The 21909-nt window shown below is 65.5% G+C and overlaps 1 protein-coding gene across 10 annotated transcripts in view; it reads left to right on the plus strand.

Moving 5' to 3' along the window:
• Positions 1–21909, plus strand: part of ABLIM2 (actin binding LIM protein family member 2) — a 116656-nt gene that overhangs the window by 39663 nt on the left and 55084 nt on the right. For all 10 annotated transcript variants that reach the window (XM_070068005.1, XM_070068002.1, XM_070068001.1 and 7 more), the window contains exons 4-7: positions 4320–4435; positions 10319–10445; positions 12298–12391; positions 19089–19176. In XM_070068005.1, the coding sequence (XP_069924106.1) occupies positions 4320–4435; positions 10319–10445; positions 12298–12391; positions 19089–19176 (425 nt within the window). The remainder of the gene's footprint in view (positions 1–4319; positions 4436–10318; positions 10446–12297; positions 12392–19088; positions 19177–21909) is intronic.

A 21909-nucleotide genomic window follows, 5' to 3' on the forward strand; every position in this document is an offset into this window, starting at 1 on the left:
CGGTGGACTGGGAGACACAGCGCAGAAACCAGTCCCGGGGGGGGTGGCGGGGGGAGGAGGGCAGAGGACAGAACTCGGAAACATCTGTCTCTTGGTGCAGTGAGGGGAGGGGCTGAAACGGTGGCCGACGATTCCGCGGTGGCAAGGACGCTGGGACCCCGCGGGTCGCGCAGAAGCGCGGCAGGATGAGCGCACAGAGCCTGTCTCATCGCACTGCTGAAAACCGGGGCCGGGCTGGTGGTGCAGCCCCGAGGCCGCCACCCGCGACGCCGGCCGCCCGTGTCGCACGCTGGTTTGCGTGCCGGCTGCTCTGCTTCTGCTCCAGCTCCCGGCCCACACCGGGGAGGGCAGGGGAAGGTGTCCCTCGCGGGACGAGGACGGAGCTCCTGGCTCCTGGCTCCGACCTGGCCCGGTCCCGGTGTTGTTGCCATCCGGGGAGTGAACCGGCAGGTGGAATTCAGTGTTTCCTGCTAAACCTCGAAGCACAGGTTCGAGGGCGTGTTCTGAGCAGAATCGTTGAATCCTGCTGAGTGTTCAGCCTGGGAGGTGGGTGACACGGGCAGCACCACGCCGGGAGGTAGGGAGCAGCAGTGATCAGCGCCTAAGATTTGATTAAGAGAACAAAACCCTGTGCCGGTACCAATTAAAGTAGCTACAGATAGTAAGACAAAAACATAACCCAAGCGTCCATTTTTTAAAATACGGCTGAAGTTACAGCAAATACAGTCTTCGTGAAGTTGGGTGATTTTGTTTGCATTGTATGTTGATTCCTTAAGGCCTGACTCCAGCGAGACTCACAGCAGGTGGCCCTCGTCACTCAGCGCCCCGGGACTGGAGCTGCCCACCCAGCCCCGGCCTGCAGGGGTTCCTTGGGCCACAGGCAGCGGGGGAAGGAGTGAGGAGCTGTGAGGAGTGGAAACTGAGACGTCTGTTGTCGCTCTCCAAGCTTGGACTTGTGAAGGAGCGGGGATTCCCGGAGGCAGGGAGAGGCCCCGCTTCTCCCTGAGCTCCAGTCTTAGGCCTCATGAGCCTGGATGGTCACGCACAGATTCCACGTCCCCGTACACTCTCAGCTACTCCACAGCCGTAGCCACGGCCGCACGGCAGGTGCAGGGCGGCCCCGTCGCCCAGGGGACCGGCGGCGCGGTTACGATCGCCGGAGTTGAGAGACACCTCCAGGAAGCCTCGCGTCCTCCACCCTCAAGACGGTTTCTGGGTGCTCCTAGCTTCTCATCAGCGAGTGGGACCCTCCCAGCTCCGGGGGTCCTGCCCCCACAGGGCTGCACACTCCGTTCTGGCTTAGACTGGACTCTCACCAGTTTCCGACGGAGCTGGGTGCAGGGCTCCGTCGCCTCCTCCAGCAGGGCTGGGGGACGGTAGATGCGTCTCTGACGTCGGGGATGTGAGTTGTTCTCGTCTGGGTTTGGCAGGCGGCGGCTGGTCTGGCGACCAGGACGGCAAGCATAGTGTTCGTCAGACAGGGAATCGGCGGATTCGCTGTCCGATCTGGTCCCGGTTTGAATCAGTGCCATCGTCCATGAGCTGGAAAATTGGAAACAGCCGCCTCCTCTCTGCCGCGCACGCAGCTCCTCTCCCTCGGGGAAGCTGTGCAGTGCGCAGGTCGGCTGCCAGGCCCGCGCCAAGACGCCGTGTGGCCCGAGCCCGAGCCCAGCGCTTCGGCCAAGGCGGAGCCTGAGCTTCGGTCAGGACCGTGGTCAGCAGCAGCAACGGGAGCCCTGCTGCGGCCAAGGCGGAGCCTGAGCTTCGGTCAGGACCGTGGTCAGCAGCAGCAACGGGAGCCCTGCTGCGGCCTGGCCCAGAGGCCCCCTTTGCGGCCACTTTGTTCCCCTCTCCAAGTGCTTTCAAAGACAGCTCGTTGGGGCCGGCGCGGTGCCGTAGCAGGGTAAGCGTCCACTTGTGGCACCGGCGTCCCATATGGGTGCCGGCTCACGTCCCGGCTGCTCCACTTGTGATCCAGCTCCCTGCTAGTGCACCTGAGACAGCAGAGGACGGCCCAAGTCCTTGGGCCCCTGCACCCACGTGGGAGAGTCCAGAAGAAGCTCCTGGCTCCTGCCTTCGGATCGGCCCGGCCTTGGCTGTTAGGCCATCTGGGGAGTGCACCAGCCGATGGAAGACCTCTCTCTCTCCCTCTCTCTCCGTCTCTCTGTCATTCTGCCTCTCAAATAAATCTTACAAAGCTAGCTTGCTAAAGGACCCATTAAAGCTGTGAGAAAGGCAGTGAGGCCTTTGTGGACCACACAAGGCGGCCGCCCATCGCCTGCAGTGAGGCCCCGGGAAGCTGGGCTGGAGGAGAAGCTGTGGAAAACATCAGTGAGACCACGCGTGGACCACACGCCCGCGGGGGACCGTGTGAGTGCCCGGCTCTGACCAAGGCCTGCTCACAAAACAGGTGACGCTGAGAAGACCAAGCACCTGTGCAAAGCGGACAGGCGTCGACAGCACCCCAGAGGCTCCGCGAGCGCCCAGCAGGCACAGGCAGCAGGGCTGAGCTCACAGCGGCCCAGGGAATGGAAATAAACCCGCAGTGGAGGCTGGCGCCGCGGCTCACTAGGCTAATCCTCCGCCTAGCGGCGCCGGCACACCGGGTTCTAGTCCCGGTCGGGGCGCCGGATTCTGTCCCGGTTGCCCCTCTTCCAGGCCAGCTCTCTGCTGTGGCCAGGGAGTGCAGTGGAGGATGGCCCAAGTGCTTGGGCCCTGCACCCCATGGGAGACCAGGAGAAGCACCTGGCTCCTGGCTTCGGATCAGCGTGGTGCGCTGGCCGCAGCGCGCCAGCCGTGGCGGCCATTGGAGGGTGAACCAACGGCAAAGGAAGACCTTTCTCTCTGTCTCTCTCTCTCACTGTCCACTCTGCCTGTCAAAAAAAAAAAAAAAAAAAACACAAACAAACAAACAAAAAACACCCGCAGTGGAACACCGGCCCCGGCTGCTGGGTCACGGACAAGTGTTGAGAGGCCCCGACGCTAAAGCAGCCGCCTGCGCTGCCTCTGGGAACCGGACGTGGTGGTCTCTTGTACGGTGAGAGACATCCTTAGCGTGAGACGCCAGGCAGGGGAAGCGTGTGTCCACGGTGGACACTGTCGGCCAACGGCGTCACCTGCACCAGCCCCACCAGGAAACCCCACGGTGCCCCGGGCGCTGGGTGAGCGTGTGCCCTGGGAGACGACCCGACGGTGAAGTGCAAAGAACCATCGATGCGTGCCACAGCGTGGGCCGGTCCCGACATGGGACACTGAGCACACGCCTGTCCACTCAGATCTGCTCCTGCACAGTTCCAGAGAAGACGAGTCTGAGCTGTGGGGCCAGAGGTTGCCCCGGGGGGCTGGGGCCAGGGGTCGCAGGGGTCGCAGTGGACAAAGGGTCTCCACCGTGACCGTGCTGGCCCCGGGGCTGTGCGCTCAGCTTTGCAGAGTGACAGTAGCTGCCTTGACTCGGCCCGCCCCGGGAGCAGGAAATGTGCTGGTGGGTGCAGGAAGGGTGGGGGAGGGGACCCTGCGGAGCAAGAGCCGGTAGCCCTGCTGTGCAGAACAGGAGCTCAGAGGGGTTGAGGAACCTGTCCTGGGTCACACAGCCAGGGGCGTCCCTGTCACCCCAGAGGCCACAACACACACGGGGCGAGGCCGAGGGCATCCTTGGAGCGGGAGGGGGCGGGCGCTCTGCGGCTCCCAGCCAGCCTGGCTCCAGGCATCCGCTTTGGCTGCAGAATTTGAGGGGACACCAAACACCAGCCATCAGGAAACAGGATATTTTAATGCAGTATTTTTTTTAATTGAAATACCTGCCCCCCCAAAAAACACACACACACACACACATCCATCTTGAGCAGAACACCAGGATTCTAAATGAAAACGTGGTGCGTCGAGCAGCACCTGGGCGTCTACAGGCGTGCTCCTGGCGGCCCCGGGCTTCCCGCGTGGGCCGGAGTGGACTCAGCTGTCCTCCGAGGCTAATCACTCGGGCAGCCACCATAAAGCTCTTAAATGGGGCGAGCGCCGGCGTCTCATCGGGCCCGGCGCCCCCACGGGTGTCCAGCCCGTGGCAGCGTCTGCGCTGTCTTGGAGCGGTCAGGGGAGCCCGGGGCAAGGTGACCTGGGGACCACTGCATCCCCCGCCCCCGCTCACCACGCCCGGGAGCCCCACGCTTCTGCTTGCACGGTTGAGGACAACCGGGCTCAAGCGTGAGTGACCGAGAGTCCGCACAGCACCCGCCCCTGCCCCGCCCGCGCTGGTGGTGCCATCCAGGGGCAGGGGTCCCCAGAGCAGGGGGGAGTGGGCCTGGCGGTGACGCCCTCTCTTGCAGGCTGCCCTTCCCCCCGGGGGACCGCGTGACCTTCAACGGCAAGGAATGCGTGTGCCAGCAGTGCTCCCTGCCCTCGTCCGGGAGTGGCGGCCTGCACCCCGCCCAGGGCCTCCGCAGTAAGTGCACCGCGAGGTGGGCTGGGCGCCGGGCCCCGGGGCCTCTGTGGCACCACAGCCCTGGGACCTGGTGGGGGAGTGGGTGAACACGGCCTGGGAGGCAGCCAGGGAACAGGCTCTCACACTGCCCGGCCTCGCCCAATCTGCATCCACACCTGTCATCCATCCACTCTCCCAGCTCTAGCTCCGCCCACCTCCACCCCATCATCCGTCCACTCTCCTCCAGCCCTAGCCCCTCCCACCTCCACGTCCATCATCCGTCCACTCTCCTCCAGCTCTAACCCCGCCCTCCTCCATGTCCATCATCTGTCCACTCTCCTCCAGCCCTAGCCCCACCCACCTCCACATCCATCATCCGTCCACTCTCCTCCAGCCCTAGCCCCTCCCACCTCCACGTCCATCATCCGTCCACTCTCCTCCAGCTCTAACCCCGCCCTCCTCCATGTCCATCATCCGTCCACTCTTCTCCAGCCCTAGCTCTGCCCACCTCCACTTCCATCATCAGTCCACTCTCCTCCAGCCCTAGCCCCGCCCACCTCCATCCCATCATCCATCCACTCTCCCAGCTCTAACCCCGCCCACCTCCATGTCCATCATCCGTCCACTCTCCTCCAGCCCTAGCCCCGCCCACCTCCATCCCATCATCCATCTACTCTCCCAGCTCTAATCCCACCCACCTCCATGTCCATCATCAGTCCACTCTCCTCCAGCCCTAGCTCTGCCCACCTCCACTTCCATCATCTGTCCACTCTCCTCCAGCTCTAGCCCCGCCCACCTCTTCTTGGCCCCTTCTGGTCCCTTCCTGTCATCTTCATGCTTGGCATTCTCCCCCACCCCAGTTGGCTGCAGGCCACGGAAGCCCTCAGGGAACCCTGAGCCCCGAGCTCTGTGCCAGGGCCTCTCCAGGTGTGCGGGCCGTAGGTGCTCGGCGCAGGGTTCCTGGGTGAGCAGCAGGGGTCGTTACTGTGCTGTGCTGGGCAGATGCAGCAGGGGCGTCGCAGGTTTGCAGCTGTGGGTGGGGTGACAGCCGGCCGGCCTCGCCCAGGCCTAGGGGGCTCTTCCAGGACAGGAATAGGACATGGGGACTTGGGCTCCTGCCAAGACCCCACCACGGAGCCCACCCTGCGTGCTGTGGTCACCGTGATGTCCCCAGAGGCACGGCCGCATGTCCCGGGACAGCGGGGCGTCTGCAGACCCCGGAGCAGCCCCTGCCGGCCATGGGTTTCCTCGTGCAGAGCTCTCCGCCACCACCCTGCCTGCTACGTGGTCCCGGGGCTGGGGGCTGGGGGCTGGGGCGGTGACGACTGTGTGACAGGAGAGGGAGCCGATGGCCCTCGGGGCAGTGAGGCTGGGAACGGGGCCAGCATCCCACCTGGACGCGGGCTTGTATCCCAGCTGCTCCGCTTCTGGCCCAGCGCCCTGCTAATGCATCTGGGAGAGCAGCAGACGATGGTCCACGTGCTTGGGGCCCTGCACCCACACGGGAGACCTGGAAGAAGCTCCTGGCTCCACCGGGCCCAGCTCTGGGTGTTGCAGCCTTTTGGGCAGTGAACCAACAGATGGAAGACTCTCTCTCGCTCTGCTTTAAAAATAAATTTTTAAAAAATTATTCTTGAAGAGGACCCAACACTCAGCCCTGCCTGCCTCTTCGCAGGCTCAGGGACCACAGGAGACAGGAGCTGGGAAGCCCCGCCCCCTGGTGCCCCCATGGGAGCCAGGGCTGCTGCCCCACACCAGTGCTGTCCAGGCATGGAAGTTCGGGTCTCTCACCACCCAAGAGAATGAGCTGGCCCTGCTGTGGCCGCTCTGGGCCTCCCACCCGCCCCCTCGCACGACAGGAGAGGCCCTGTGCTCCCCTGCAGCCCCTTGTGGGGGTGCAGATCCCAGGTGTGATTGGCATCCCCCGCAGGCCACGCCTCCCGGTCCCCTTGCATTAGGGGTCAAGGTGCAGCATGGGTTCTGGGAGGGGCACCTTGCGAGTGGAGGGGAGAGCACAGCCGGTGAGAACTGGGTGCCAAGGTTGGAACCTGGGAAGGTGTGGGGCACCCCCAGGCCCATGGGAGTGGGCGACGGGAGCCACATGGGGCACTGATGGCTGGAGGAGTGAGAACCCCACGGGAGCATTCCGACTGCATGCTGGGGCGGTGAGGAGCCGGGGATGGTTATGGAGGGAGGGAGTGCCGGGGCCGGTTCTATGCCTGCCTGAGTGGGGTGATGGGCGCCCGGGTGGCCAGGACGGGCCCCAGGGGAGGGGATGGCGTGGCTCGGGCAACCGCCTGTCCCTGGAAGTGGACGGGGCTGGCCATGTAGGCAGGGTCCAGCTAGAGGCCCGTGGCCCTGAGCCTGTCGCTAGGTCACAGGAACACTTGGGCCGGCCCAGGCGGAAGCCCGGGCAGAGCTCGCCGTGTGGCTGAGCCGGCCCTCGGCCCCGGAGCACCCCCGTCCCCAAGCTCTGCTCCTCCCTCGGGGCCCCCACAGACTCCTCTTCCCGAGCTGGGCGCTGTGGTTGCAGCTGGACACAGGGCTGCCCTCTGGGGGCCGGGACGGCAGCAGCTCTGGCCCCGCTGGGAAGCCCGTGGGGTCCGTTTCCCGGTCAGGAACGGGGGCAGGAAGAGGCAGGCGCAGAGCTGGGGTCTCGGGCTGGGCACAGGCACTGGGGCCACTGTGCTGCTCCCGAGAGGCTGTGTGACTGATCTGGCAGGGCCAGTGCCGAGTGACGGGGCCACCAGCCTCAGTCCCCTCGCCGGCCTCGGTGCCTGCACCCGGCCCTGTGGCGAGGCCGCCAGGAGCCACCGGCCCTCGTGCTGCACACGGTGAGCTCCTGGGCTTAGCAGAGCACCCAGCCCCTAACTCCCCAGCCGTTGTCCCATTGCAGGGCTCGGTCGGCTCCTCGTCTCCCAGGGCCGGTCTCAGGCTCTGTTAGAGACTGACCCTCCTGCCCCAGCACCCAGCTTGGCCTGGGGTGCCGCGGGGCTGGGGGTGGGGCTGGCCCCACCCCCCTTCCGGTTCCCAGCCGAGGCTCCCGGAAGCTGCACGGTGCATCTTGGAAAAGGGAGAAGCAGGAGGTTGGAAGGTTCTAGAAGGGTCGTGGCGGGGAGGAGCCCAGGTCCGTTCCACGAGCTGCCGGCAGAGCCGGGTCCCGGGAGCAGGGCGAGTGGGACCCTGCAGCCCCACCGAGCCGTCGGGGGCGCGGGCCGTGCCGGTGTTGTATCCGGCAGAGCCGTGCTGGGCTCCAGATGTGAAGGCAGTGGCTGCTGTTCCCATGACGACGCTGCCGTCTGCACCTGGCTCTCCTGTGCACCGCCCCTGCTCACTCTCCGTGATGCTCCCGGCTGGTCGGCGGGGGTGGGGAGCCGGGCTGGGGGTGCTCACCGGAGCCTGGTTCCCCTCTGCCGGGCCTGTGTGGCCCAGTGGAGTGGGAGGTGGGGGTCAGAGAGCTCAGGAGTCCACGCACGACCTCAGAGAGCATGGGGCTTCCTCACTTAGCAGACGCACAGGGAGGGGAAGGGACCGGTCACTGAGCTAGGATTTGGGGCTGGCTCCAGCCACTGCTGCCCACTGCCTGTCCTCTCCACACCCCAGGGCGCTGGCCCGCTTGGCCTGTCCACAGAGCCACCAACCAAGGCCAGGAGCCAGGTTGCTCGGTGGTAGCTCTGGGGGCGTCTGGGACTGTGCTGTGCACTGCAGGGGGTTTATCAGCGTCCCAGGCCCCACCCATCAGTGTCTGGAGCACCCCCCCATCCTGGTCTCCAGGCATTGCCCAGTGCCCCCCGGGGACTGGCCCCCCAGCTGGGAGCCCCTGGCCTGGAGCTGACAGACGTGGTGGCTCCCGGGGGAGGGCGCTGCCCTGTGAGGCCGGCTGCGGGCACTGGGGGCCCGGAGCTGAATCGAGGCCCCCTCCCGCAGCCCCTGGACCTCCCTGCTTGAGTCTGTTCTTGTTTTCCAAAGGCTCACGTGGGTTTGCCAGCGTGGGATTCGGGGAATCGGGGCTGGGCCGGTTCGTGGGTGCTCACGGGCTCTGCCCGCGAGGACAGTGAGGCTGTGTGTCTGGCAGAGCTCTGAGTCCCTGGGCGGCTGCAGGGAGTGGGCGGGCCGAACGCCACGTGGGTCACCCCCCAACACACACACAGCACGGGGGCTCCCAGGGCACGGAGCTCCTCTGCGGGACCCTGGAGTGCCGGGCCAGGGTCTGTGCTGGGCCTGGGGATTTTGCTTTTCCACTGCGGGCAGATGTTTGCTGGGGCCCTGCGAGGTCCCTGCTCAGCTGTGAGCCGATCCTTCAGTGGGGGCCTTGGGTGCGGACAGGCGCCTCTCCTGCCTGCTCGTCACAGGGCTCTTGGGCCCGCCCCTACACGCAGCCACCCCCACCCCCAACATGTGCTCAGGCACACGCCTGCACTGGCCAACATGTGTGCACAGACACAGATGAGACCTTCCCATGGACACACGTGTGCACACAGCACCTTCCCATGGACACGTGTGCACAGACACAGATGGCACCTTCCCGTGACACGTGTGTGTGCACACTGCATCTTTCCAAGGGCACACATGTGCACACATAGACACCTTCCCATGGACACGTGTGCACAGACACGCGGATCCAAGGTACTAAGAAAAGGGCGTCCATGCCGAGCCGTGTGGACTTTCCTGAAGGCGTGCACTGGGCCAGGCACCTGCGCAGACCTGGGTGTCGTGGGGAGGTGCAGAGGGTCCGGACGTGCACCTCTGAGGACTGGGGCACCGCGGGGGGTCCTGGAGCCCGTCAGTCCCCCAGGGATGTGGAGGGTCTCACGCACACCGACAGCACACGTGCACGCCCCTGGCAGGCTCTGCCCCGCTTGCTCCGCCCCCTCGCCGGGAGCTCCCACTCATCTCTCAGTGACTGATGGGAGACAGTGAGTGACGTGGGCTGTGGGAGCCGCATGGGGAGGCTTGTGAGGTACAGGGACCGTGGGATCCGAGGCCCTGGGACCCCGTGGGGATTTTTATTTTTGATGTTTATTTTGAAAGTTACAGAGAGAGAATGTTTTCACCCACTGGTTCACTCCCCAGAGGGCTGCTACAGCCAGCACGGGACGAGGCCGCCCGGGTCTCCCACGCAGGTGCAGGGCCCCAAGGACCTGGGCCATCTTTAGCTGCTGCCCAGGCCATTAGCAGGGAGCTGGCTCGGAAGTGGAGCAGCTGGGACAGGAACGGGCAGCCATATGGGACGCTGGTGTGGCAGGTGGCGGCTTTACCCACTAGGCCACGACGCTGACTCCCGTGGGGATTTGAGCAGGGGCAGGTGCCGGTGGGAGGCGGCTCAGGGGCCCAGGCCGGGCTGCTGGTCATGGGATGGGGACTTGTGGTCAGGACAGAGACGGTAGTGCTGCCATCGCTGGCGGAGAGAGGGTCGGTGGGGTCTACTGGCCGGGCCTGGACTGAGCCCCCGCGGAACACAGGCAAAGGGGGGAGCAGGCTGCATGCAGGCCGGGAGGGCTTCCTGGGGGAGGCCTCTGCACGGGCAGGCGCTGGGGGCAGGGAGTGGGGCCACCGGGTCACGGCTGGGCCGGAGCTCTGCCTCCAGCCGAGGAGGACGCTGCTCCTCACGCAGCCGCTCAACCACGGGCTCTTCTCCTCTCCGTGGCGTCCTCGCCTCCAGCCCAGGCCGCACACAGTTGGCGCCGCGTGCATGCAGAAGCAAACACTGCTGGTGTTTGACACCTGCTCCCCGCGTGGTCACCTGCCCCCCACCCCTCTCCTTAGGTGCTCCCGTGAGGTCTGAGTGCGGGGGTCCTGTGGGTCCCATCCCCTGGTGCGTGCTGAGCCCCCTCCGTGCGGGCGCCCCACCCCCGCCGCCCCGCGGTGCGGACATCTGTGTTGCGTTCTGTTCTCTCCCCCCAGGTTGTGGGGGCTGCGGGGCCGAGATCAAAAACGGCCAGGCCCTGGTGGCTTTGGACAAGCACTGGCACCTGAGCTGCTTCAAGTGCAAGGCCTGCGGGAAGCTGCTGACCGCCGAGTACATCAGCAAGTAAGCGCGGGCTGGCGCCGCCCCGTGGTTGGCCCTCGGCTGTGTCGGGGCCGCAGGGCAGGGCAGGGCAGGGCAGGGCAGGGCCGCGCTGCAGGTGCCCCCGGGCGCCCCCTCCCTGCGTGGCTCAGCTGTGACGTCGTCCCAGACTCTGCGAGTGCCGGAGGCCCTGAAGGGGCGGAGTCGTCCCGGCGACTCGTGAACAGAAGTCCTACAGCGTGCACACACAGACCACGTGATCTTAGCACGCGCACACACACACACACACACACACGGGTGCAGCGTGCACACACGGTGGGTGCTTTGCAGCGTGCACACACAGTGGGTGCTTGGAGCACACATTCTCACACGTGGTCTCGCAGGGTCTGACCGCGACCGGGTGAACCCCGGTGCTCTGGGCACCCTAACTGCGGGCTGCGTCCCCGGGGAGGACCGGAGCAGGGCGTCTGGGGCCTCTCTGCACTTTTTCTTCTGACCGCAGGGGACCCTGAGCCGTCTGACACGTGGGAGATAAAAGACCCCAAGCAGGTTGAGCCCCATCCCCGGGGGCGGGGCGATGGGGGGCCCGAGCCCCAAGCCTCAGTCATAGCAGAGCCGGCGGCAATCACTGGGGCTGACACAGCTCTGTGCACGGGCACGTGAAGTAAAATGCAAGCCCCCAGCCCCCGGCCGGCCGCGCCCACCCACGAGGCAGGCCTGTTACCTAGCAGCCGGGGCCGGGGAGGAGGGTGCGTCCGTGTTGCCGTGGAGACGGCGTCTCTGAGCCGCCTGGGTTTGCTGCAGAGGTGCTGGCTCGTGGGGTACGGTGGGGGCCAGAGTCCCCGGCTCATATCCGCTCCTCTGTCACTGGGCAAAGTCGCTGGGCTGCGTGGCCGCAGGGCTGTGACCAGAGCAGGGCCCCGGGGGACCCAGCAAAGGTGCAGAGTGCTGAGGAGAAGGGGGTGTCGCCTGGCTGGCCGGCCCCCTGCTGCCCCGCCCCCTGCGGCCCCGCTGTGTGCAGGCCAAAGGCGGGCACGGAGAGGGGGCGGCCGAGCAGAGTGGCCCCTGGTCCCCGGGAGCCTGGCTCCTGCCGGGGGCTGAAAGACCACGTGGCCCCTGATGGCCGCCAGCCTGGCCAGCGTCCGGCAAGCACTTGCCTCGGGCCGGGCGCTGCCTCGCCGTCTCCTGTTTCGCTCTTGCTGATGCTTCTCCCATTTCACAGATGGGGAAAGTGAGGCCAAGAGGCCCAGGGCCCCACGGCTGGGTCAGGCTCGGGAGCCCTCAGCCGCGGTCCAGCCCACACCGAGCGGCGCCTGTCCTGCTGTGTCTGTCTCAGCCTTGATGACAGCAGAGCCCCAGTTAGCTCTGGCGCGGTGCCCCCCGCCGGCGACGCCCAGACCGGCTGCGTCCCCTGCAGGCGCGGAGTCCCAGCCGGTGGCCGGGGAGCGGAGCGCCGTCTCCAGTCCCCGGTGCTGTGAGCAGTGTGGGGCGCACAGAGAAACATCCGTGCGGGGGACAGAACAGGGACATCCCTGGGAACCCTCCACGCGTGTCACCCCCGTGTCCCAGGGCAGCCTCGTGAGGTCTTGCCCTGACCCCTGCACCTGGGCTTCTTGCCACCCACGCACCCAAAGAGGGTGCCCTGCTCACACCCCGGAGGTGGAGGCGGGGCGTTGGGCCGGCCGGGGGTGGCTGGGCCCCTGCGTGCAGGCTCTGCAGCGGCTGCCGCCCCGTGCTCGTCCGATGGGGAGCGGCCGGCAGGGAGTGGGCAGGCGGGGTGCCTGGAGGGGCCGTCCCCCGCGGGGAGGCTGCTGGTGTTGGGGCCCTCCCCGGGTGTTGGGGAGCCCGCCGGTCCTGACCGCCCGCCTCCTTGCAGGGACGGGCTGCCCTACTGTGAGGCTGACTACCACAGCGAGTTCGGCATCCGCTGTGACGGCTGTGACAAGTACATCACGGGCCGCGTGCTGGAGGTAAGGGGGCCGCCGGACGCTTCCTCAGCCTCGGGGCCGCCGCCTCCAGGACGCCTTCCTGGGGTGCTGGTTCTGTGCCGCTTTACAGAAAGAGTTGAGACAGGAAGAACTTGGGATCCCCTGTCCCGGCCTTTCCCTGGCCAGCGTGGGACTCCGAGCTGTGCACCGGGGGACAGGGATGGCACTGGTCTGAGTCCGAGTGGGAGGCCAGCGTGGTCACCTGACAAGCGGCGTGGGTGGCGGTTACGGGGTGGGGGCAGCAGTGACCTGGGTGTGTCCCCTGCTTGGAAGTCACACGCGGTACACGTTTTCTGCGTTTTGTTCCCCAAGAGAAAGCCGTGGTGGGGCCTGGGGCCTGTGCTCTGTGCTGGGGCAGGCAGCTGTGACGTCCAGCGTGTGGCCTGTGGGCGAGGCAGCAGGTGACCAGCAGGACCCATGGGCAGGGAGAGGGCTGTGCCCAGGCCCTGGGCTGTGGGCCCTCTCCTCCCGTGGAGGTCACAGCAGTGGTGGACCCTGGGCCTTGCCAGTGCGGGGGCTGGGGCTTGGCTGGGGTGCCATGGCGACGAGGCAGGGCCTTACCACCTGCCGACCGCTCGGTCCCTCGCAGCTGTGCGTGGGTGCCTGGGCTGCTGCCCCCGAGATGACCCGAGTCAGGGCTTCCCCCGACCCGAGGGGCCCCTTGCACACGCAGACACAGGTCTTGGGCATGGGTCCCGCGTCTACCTCGCGCTCCCCGTGGCCCAAAGTTGAGTGCCCCTCAGCTCCACCACCGGCTGCTGCTGCCCCCCACCTCCTTCCTGACCTCTCGGGAGACAGCCCCTCCCCCGAAGAGAGGCCCCGGCGTGAGGGGGCGGGGTGGGTTTGGCCCAGCCCCCGCTGCTCTGGCTGGAGTGGGTGCCGGCAGCTCGGCAGCTCGGCGCTGCCCCCGCAGCTGCTGGCGGAGAGGGGCTCTGGAGGGCCATCGTCCGCCCCTGGATGGACGGGGGACTAAGGTGACCCGTGTGCGGTGAGCCGTCGGGCGCTGCGCAGGCCAGGGCAGCTCCCTCCTCGCTGGGCCTGGCTGCTCCGGGAAGATGGATGCTTTTGTTTTTGTCTCTGCGGGAGGCGCGGGTGCAGCCAGGCGCAGCAAGGCTGCCGCTCTGAGCAGGCGGGAGCCACGGGCGGGGACACGGGAGCTGCCTCCGCGCAGGCACCGCCCGACGCGGGCCCGGCATGCGGTGGGCTCTCGCGGCTGCAGGGTGAGGGAGAACCTCACCACGCGGTTCCAGGCGGCAGAGCTCCGCAGGCATCGCCGGGCCCGGGGCTGGGACTCTGCAGGTAGGACGCGGCCGGGCGCCAGCAGGGGCTGCACGGGGCGCCCAGCCCCCTCCCCCACCTGCTAAGTGCCTGTCGGCACCATGGCCCCCGGCACCCACCGGGCTGCGTCTGTGCGGCGGGCACCCCAGGAAACGCACGCTGGCTGGGGACGGGGTTCCTCCCCCCGGGCTCGCTCTCCCTCTGAGCCCGTGGTGAGGCTGCACCTGCTGCAAGGCTGGCGGGGTGGGGGCTGTGCTGGTGGAATCACCGCAGGGGGTCGGAGTCACAGGGTCACGCGTGTGCTGGCCCGGGTCGGAGGGTCGGTGTCACAGGGACACGCATGTGCTGGCCTGGGTCAGAGGGTCGGTGTCACTCACAGGGACACGCATGTGCTGGCCTGGGTCAGAGGGTCGGTGTCACTCACAGGGACACTCGTGTGCTGGCCTAGGTCAGGGGGTTGGTGTCACAGGGACACGTGTGTGCTAGCCCCGGGTCAGGGGGTCAGTGTCTAGGGACATGTGTATGCTGGCCTGGGTCAGGGGGTCGGTGTCAGTCACAGGGACACACATGTGCTGGCCTGGGTCAGGGTGTCAGTGTCACAGGGACATGTGTGTGCTGGCCCCGGGTCAGGGGGTCAGTGTCACAGGGACACGCATGTGCTGGCCTGGGTCAGGGGGTTGGTGTCAAAGGGACACATGTGTGCTGGCCTAGGTCAGGGGGTCAGTGTCACAGGGACACGCATGTGCTGGCCTGGGTCAGGGGGTTGGTGTCAAAGGGACACATGTGTGCTGGCCTAGGTCAGGGGGTCAGTGTCACAGGGACACATGTGTGCTGGCCTAGTCAGGGGTTGGTGTCCAGGGACATGCGTGTGCTGGCCTGGGTCAGGGGTCAATCTGTGCTCCGAGCCCAGTCTCCCCCTACCTTGCTCCCCCTGCCCTCACAGGTGCACCTTGACCCTGGCAGAGCCACTGCTGGGGGGGGGGCTGGTGCAGCAGGTGCACCTGGCTGTCTCCATGGTAACCAGACATCCCGCATCCCTCTGGGATCCGTGAGCCCATCTCTCTTCCCTCCCGATGCCCTCCTTGCACACCTGTAGCTCACCTTGGAGCCCCTCCTGTGCTCACGGGGTGCCCACCCTGGCCTGGCCCTTCCATGGCACTGAGGCCTCAGCCCGGCCCTTACGGATGCGCCCCCTCCTCCCTGTGGGCCCCGTCCACTTGACCCCATCAGTGGGGGCGCCTTCCTTCCGTCCACGCCCTGGCAGGAAAGGAAGCGTCCAGACAAGCAGGCTGTCTCCCTCGGGTGTACTTAGCGCGCTCGGAGGGGGTTTCCTGCTCATCACCCAGCACGCAGAGGACGGCCCTGTGTCAGGAGCGCCCCACGCCGAAGCCAGCGTCGAGAAGTCCTGGGTCCAGATTCTCCCAGACACCCCAGTGACATGGGCACAGCTGTGGGTACACAGCCACAGCCAGAGACACACAGCCACACACGCACACACAGACACACAACCAGAGACAGCCACACACGCACACACAGACACACAACCAGAGACAGCCACACAGCCACACACACATAACCAGAGACAGCCACACACGCACACACACACAGACACACACACAGACACACACAGCTGTAGGTGCACAGCCACACACACACAGACCACCAGAGACAGCCACAGAGCCACACATGCACACACACAGCCACACACGCACACACAGACACACACAGCTGTAGGTGCACAGCCACACACACACACAACCAGAGACACACACACACAGCCACACATGCACAGACACACCAGAGACAGCCACACACGCACACACACACAGCCACACATGCACACACAGACACACACAGCTATAGGTGCACAGCCACACATGCACACACACAATCAGAGACAGCCACACAACCACACACGCACATACACACAACCAGAGATAGACACACAGGCACACACGCACACACAGACGCACACACCTGTCGGTGCACAGCCACACATGCACACATACAACCAGAGACAGACACACAGCCACACACACTCACAGACACACAACCAGAGACAGATACACAGCCACACACACACACACACAACTACACATGCACACACAGACACAGCTATAGGTGCACAGCCATATACACACACAACCAGAGACAGCCACACAGCCACACACACACACACAAACACACAGCCAGAGACAGGCACACAGCCACACACGCACACACAGACACACAGCCAGAGACAGACACACAGCCACACATGCACACACACACAACCAGAGAAAGCCGCACAGCCACACACGCACACACAGACACACAGCTGTAGGTGTACAGCCACACACGTACACACAGACACACAACCAGAGACAGCCACACATACACACACAGCCACACATAGCTGAGGGTGCACAGCCACATATGCACACACACAACCAGAGACACACAGCCATACATACACACACACAACCAGAGACACACAACCACACATGCACACACAACCACACAAACCTGTAGTTGCACAGACACACAACCAGAGACTCATAGCCACACATGTACACACGGACACAGCTGTAGTTGCACACACACACATAAACAGACACACAACTAGAGCTAGACACACACAGACACACACGGCTGTAGGTACAGACATACATGCACACACATACACACATAGACACGCACATGTACACACGTGCACAGAGCTTTAGGTGCACACACACAGACACATGCATACACACACAGCTGTAGATGCACACACACCCAGAGACAGACATAGCCGCACTCACACACGAAGCCACATGCACACACACACACACACCACACATACACACACAGCTGTAGATGCACACACACCCAGAGACAGACATAGCCGCACTCACACACAAAGCCACATGCACTCACACACACACACGCCACACATACACACAGCCACACACACACATACACAGGCACCTACCGAGATGGACACACAGACACAGACACACAGACACGGATTTAGACTCAAGGCACACGCAGTAGACAGAGACCCCCTGCACACGCCCACCCCTGGCCCAACCCTCACATCCCCGCTCCGTGTGCCGACCCCTGCAGCCCAGGCCTCGCTCCAAGCCTTTGTCTGTGACGCGCTCAGCGGCTGTGCCCCTGGTCCCGGTGTGCGAGGGACGTGGGGCCGCAGGACAGCCTGCTGTCAGCTCCTCTGCTGGGGCGGGGTCTCTGCGCCGCTCCTGAGCCCACTGTGTCAGAGCCCCCAGTGAGCACCCAGGCACGAGGGTCCCCTTGCACAGCGTGGGGAGTGGGCAGCCATGTAGACCTGCCGTGTAGACCTGCCTGCCATGTGGATGTGCCATGTAGAACTGCCATGTAGACCTGCGTGCCATGTGGATGTGCCATGTAGACATGCCGTGTAGACCTGCCATGTAGACCTGCCGTGTGGACGTGCCGTGTAGACGTGCCATGTAGACCTGCCGTGTAGACGAGCCATGTGGATGTGCCATGTAGACGTGCTGTGTAGACCTGCTGTGTGGACATGCCATGTAGATGTGCTGTGTGGATGTGCTGTGTGGACCTGCCGTGTAGACGTGCTATGTAGATGTGCTGTGTGGATGTACCATGTGGACCTGCCATGTAGACCTGCCGTGTGGATGTGCCATGTGGACATGTCATGTGGACCTGCCGTGTAGACCTGCTATGTAGACCTGCCGTGTGGATGTGCCATGTGGACCTGCCGTGTGGATGTGCCATGTGGACCTGCCGTGTAGACCTGCCATGTAGACCTGCCGTGTGGATGTGCCATGTGGACCTGCCGTGTAGACCTGCCATGTAGACCTGCCGTGTGGATGTGCCATGTGGACCTGCCGTGTAGACCTGCCATGTAGACCTGCCGTGTGGATGTGCCATGTGGACCTGCCGTGTAGACCTGCCATGTAGACCTGCCGTGTGGATGTGCCATGTGGACGTGCCATGTGGACCTGCCGTGTGGATGTGCCATGTGGATGTGCCATGTAGACCTGCCGTGTAGACCTGCCATGTAGACCTGCCGTGTGGATGTGCCATGTGGACCTGCCGTGTAGACCTGCCATGTAGACCTGCCGTGTGGATGTGCCATGTGGACGTGCCATGTGGACCTGCCATGTGGATGTGCCATGTAGACCTGCCGTGTAGACCTGCCATGTAGACCTGCCATGTGGATGTGCCGTGTGGACCTGCCGTGTGGATGTGCTGTGTAGACTGCAGGCTGTGTCTTCCCTCTCGATGTGCGTCTCCCCTGCATGGCCTCTGTGGGGCTCCTGTGAGAAGAGGGGCCGGCACCTGGGGGAGGTGGGTGTGAGGACAGGTGGGGTCTCGAGTCCCCGCTGGGCTCGGTAAGGACGTGGTGAAGCCTCGGGCGTCAGGTGGCGCTCCCGTCCCCTTCCCTCGCTGACAGCTCTGCACGGGCTGTGCCCACCTCGGGCCTTGCAGCCCTGCAATGGCCCAGGTGCCCGGCTCTGCACCAGACAGGCTGGCCCTGGGGCGGGGAGGGCCAGCCCGGACACCTGCTGAGCAGTGTGCACGGGGCTGGGAGGGCTCAGGGAGGGCTCCCGAGAGGAGGCGGCACTTGGGATGTGATAGCAACATTCCGGGCGGCAGAGCCGGCGCGAGTGCGGGCAGGGGCTGGAGAGCTGGGGACGGCAGGTGCCGCCTGCAGGGCCACCTGAAGGGACGCGTTTGCCTGTGGACGCAAGGAGCCGTGGCTCAGCCTGAGGTCCGGCAAGGGGACCTTGTGACAGGAGCGTGCTGTGGGCCTTCCTCCCTGTGTCCTGCCTGTGGGGGCGGGGCGGGGACAGGAGGAAGTGGGGGCGCTGCCTCGGGTGGGGGTACGGGGCACGTCTCCGATTCGGGGAGAGCAGGGCGTGTGGCCTTGGCGCCGCGTCCCCCACCCCCACCGGCGCTGGGATCCTTTCTCCTGCGCCAGGCGTGCTCGCGGGAGCGGGCGGGCAGCATCGTTCCGCAGCTGCCTCGGCGTGAGCCTGTGATGTAATTAGACACAGGATCAGGCGTTCAGGTAGAAAATGCCAATGGGGCCAACGGCACAGATAAGAATGTGAAATCAAATGTTTCCACCCCGCACCCAGCATCCTCTGCGCCCCCCCCCCCCCGCCTCTCCTCCTCCCTCCTCTGCCTGCCCCCTCCTTCTGGAGAGAAAGCAGCTGGGGCAGGCCCCTCCCTCTCCGCTGGGGGGGGGGGCAGCAGCACCCCTGGGCCCCCAGAAGCTGGGTGGCTCTCAGCCTGCCTTCACGCAGCGCCTTGGGCAGCCTGGGACCACCCCCACCCAGGTTGCACGTGGGACTGCGTGGACCGCGGCGGGGGGCCCTGGGACGGCAGCGCCCCGGCTCTGTGCGGTGACACCGGTGTCTGCTTCCCGCAGGCGGGGGAGAAGCACTACCACCCGTCGTGCGCGCTATGCGGCCGGTGCGGCCAGATGTTCGCCGAGGGCGAGGAGATGTACCTGCAAGGTAAGCGTCCCCGGGGCTCGGGTCCCCGCCGCGCCCAGGGTCACACCTGGCCGGCTTCCCCCGGGGCCTCGGGTGAGCACCCCGAGCAAAGGGCCAGAGGCCAGCTCAGAGCCCAGCGTCCCCGCGGCAAAAGTGAGGCAGACGTGGCTGTGGTGGGGCTGGCGCTTTAGGCCTCTGCTAGGGGTGGGCCCCAGTGTGCGGTCGGGTGTCCCCTGCCACACCCCATCAGCAGCGGGACGCTGGCCACACTGGCAGCTACCAGAGCATTGGCCGGAGGAACATTCTGGAAGAAGCCATTTCAGGGGAAGTCCCCCAGACGCATTCGGATACTAAAGTCAAGGAGGGCGCCCTCGGGACCACCGAGCTGGCGAGCGGGGGGCGGGACGAACATGCTTTAGCAGTGAGGCTGATGCTCCGGCCACAGCTGGTGACTGCCACTTCTGTCCTTACGACGGTGGCGTCGCTGGGAGGGACGAGGGAGGCGGGGATCCCTGCCTCCCCTGTCCTCAGCTGGGACAGAGCCCCGGGACAGCCGTCGGGTGATGGAGAAGGCGTGAGCAGTGGCCCGGAGAACTGCGTGACCTCCAGGGCCCAGCTCCAAGAGGGGCTGGGAGTCCAGGGTGAAAGACACGCAGAAGGCGGGTGCGGGCCGGCGGCGGCACTAGGCGAGCCTGCTCCGGGGCGGAGGCATCCTCTGTGGCCACAGCGCCTGTCTCCAGGGACCCCCGAGGCCCGGCTGAGTGGCGCTGGTGTCAGGTGCAGGGACAGGCCACCGATGACCTCACTCGGCGGCATCTGGGCTGCATGCCGGACAGGCTGCCCTTTCTGAGGCTCTCCCTGGCGGGTGACGTCCCCAGCGTCGCCGGCTGTCCCCTGCCTGAGGCCCTGTCTGGGCGGGGAGGGTTGCTCTGTGGTGCCCGGCCTTCCGTGAATGAATGGTGCTGCGGCACAAGGGGGCTGACTCACGCCCGGCACCGACACGGGGACACGAGCTGGCGTCAGGCGTGGCCGGGTCTCGGGGAACAAAGACGCCCTTCGTGACGCTGGCCTGGGGCCAGCTGCCATCACCGGACAGGACTTCTGTGCGTGCTGAGCCGGGCCCGTCCCCACGGCAGGCGTGGTAGAAAGGGGTCTGCCCGGGGAGCTTTGGGGCCCCCACCCCGCGTGCCCGTCCCAGGGGCCGGGGCTCCACGAAGGGGGTGCTTGACAGGGAGACCCTGGTGCAACAGAGCCCCGGGATGTGCGGGCCCCTGGACGAGGGTCCCGTTGTGACGACCAAGATGCCAAGAAAGGGCGAGCACTCAAGGGGACGGCCCCTTTCCCAGCTGGAGGGGACACACACAAGGACGCTGCAAAAATTCTCAAGTGCCCCCCTCAGCCACGCCCTCGGCCTGAGATCCCGCCTCCGGGGAGCAAGTGTCCATCCGTGCGGGACACAGCCCCGCGGCTCGATGCAGACGGCGCGGCGCGGGAGTGGCCCCTGGCGTCCCCTGCCTGGGGTTGGGCCTTGGCCTAGGCCTCGCGGTCACACTGGTGCTTACGTGCAGGGGGGTCGCCTAAGACAGTTTTAAGTAAAAGTTGCGGGGGATGACATCGCGTGTGTGCTCTGAACTTCACGCCCTCAGGGTGCGGCGTGCAGAGGCGCATGCTGTTACGTTTCTGTATCTTTGTAGAAGACGTATTTACTCATTTGAGAGATACAGAGCGGGGAGGCACGACAGAGGCCCAGACAGACGGAGATCTTCCATCTCCTGGTTCCCTCCCCAAATGCCCACAGCAACTGGGGCTGGGCCAGATGGAAGCAGGAGCCCGGAGCTTCTTCCAGGTCTCCCACGCAGGTGCAGGGGCCCAAGCACTTGGGCCATCTTCTGCTGCTCTCCCAGGCCACAGCAGGGAGCTGGATAGGAAGTGGAGCAGCCGGGACTCGAACTGGCGCTCACACGGGATGCTGGTTAACCTGCCGACCCCTCGGTTTCTGATTTTTAGTGAGGAAATTCTGTTACACTTATACTGAAGAAACATTAAAAACTGCTTTATACGCACATTCCCAGTGCTGTGGATTGAGCAGGACTCGGCTCCCCAAGCTCACGCAGGCCTGGAAGCCCTGAGTGAGCGGGCGGGGGATTAGCTCTAATGGCTGGAGGATTACCGGGGGACGTGCACCTGCCAGGAGGTCTGTAGCCCTGGGCGCGGGCCTTGGCAGGAAGCTGTGTGTGAACCTGGGCACTGGTCTCGGCTTTCTCCCCCACCAGCTCCACTGCAGCCCCCACCAGATGCCGGACTAACGGCCGCGCACCTCCAGTCCGAAATAAACCCCATCCTCCCCAGGCGCCCCGCTCGGGGACTCCGGCGAAGGGAGCGGGGAGCTGACAGGCACGGGGGCGTCCGGTGAGGCCGGAGGTTGGCGAGGGACGGTCACCTGCCGCCCTCCTTATCAGGCCATCCTGCTTCCGTCCCAAAGCTCTGCCCCCACCCAGCCGCCTGATAATGGCCCCCTACCCCCCAGCCGTAGTCTCTTGGGGCCTCCTCATCTGTGTGAGCTTGGGGAGCCAAGTCCCACTCAGACTTCCAGGGGGAGAGAGCCAGGCCGTGGACTAACACAGGGCCTTGGTGGCTGGCAGAGGAGGGGGGACAGCACCTGGGGGCAGCGGGGGCAGCGGGGGCAGCCAAGTGTGGACCCCGAGAGGAGAGACGAGCGCCCTGGCTCTGGAAGGGTGGGCGGACCCCCACAGG

This window comes from Oryctolagus cuniculus, chromosome 2 (genome assembly GCF_964237555.1).
Source record: "Oryctolagus cuniculus chromosome 2, mOryCun1.1, whole genome shotgun sequence".
In the NCBI taxonomy this organism is placed as follows: Eukaryota; Metazoa; Chordata; class Mammalia; order Lagomorpha; family Leporidae; genus Oryctolagus; species Oryctolagus cuniculus.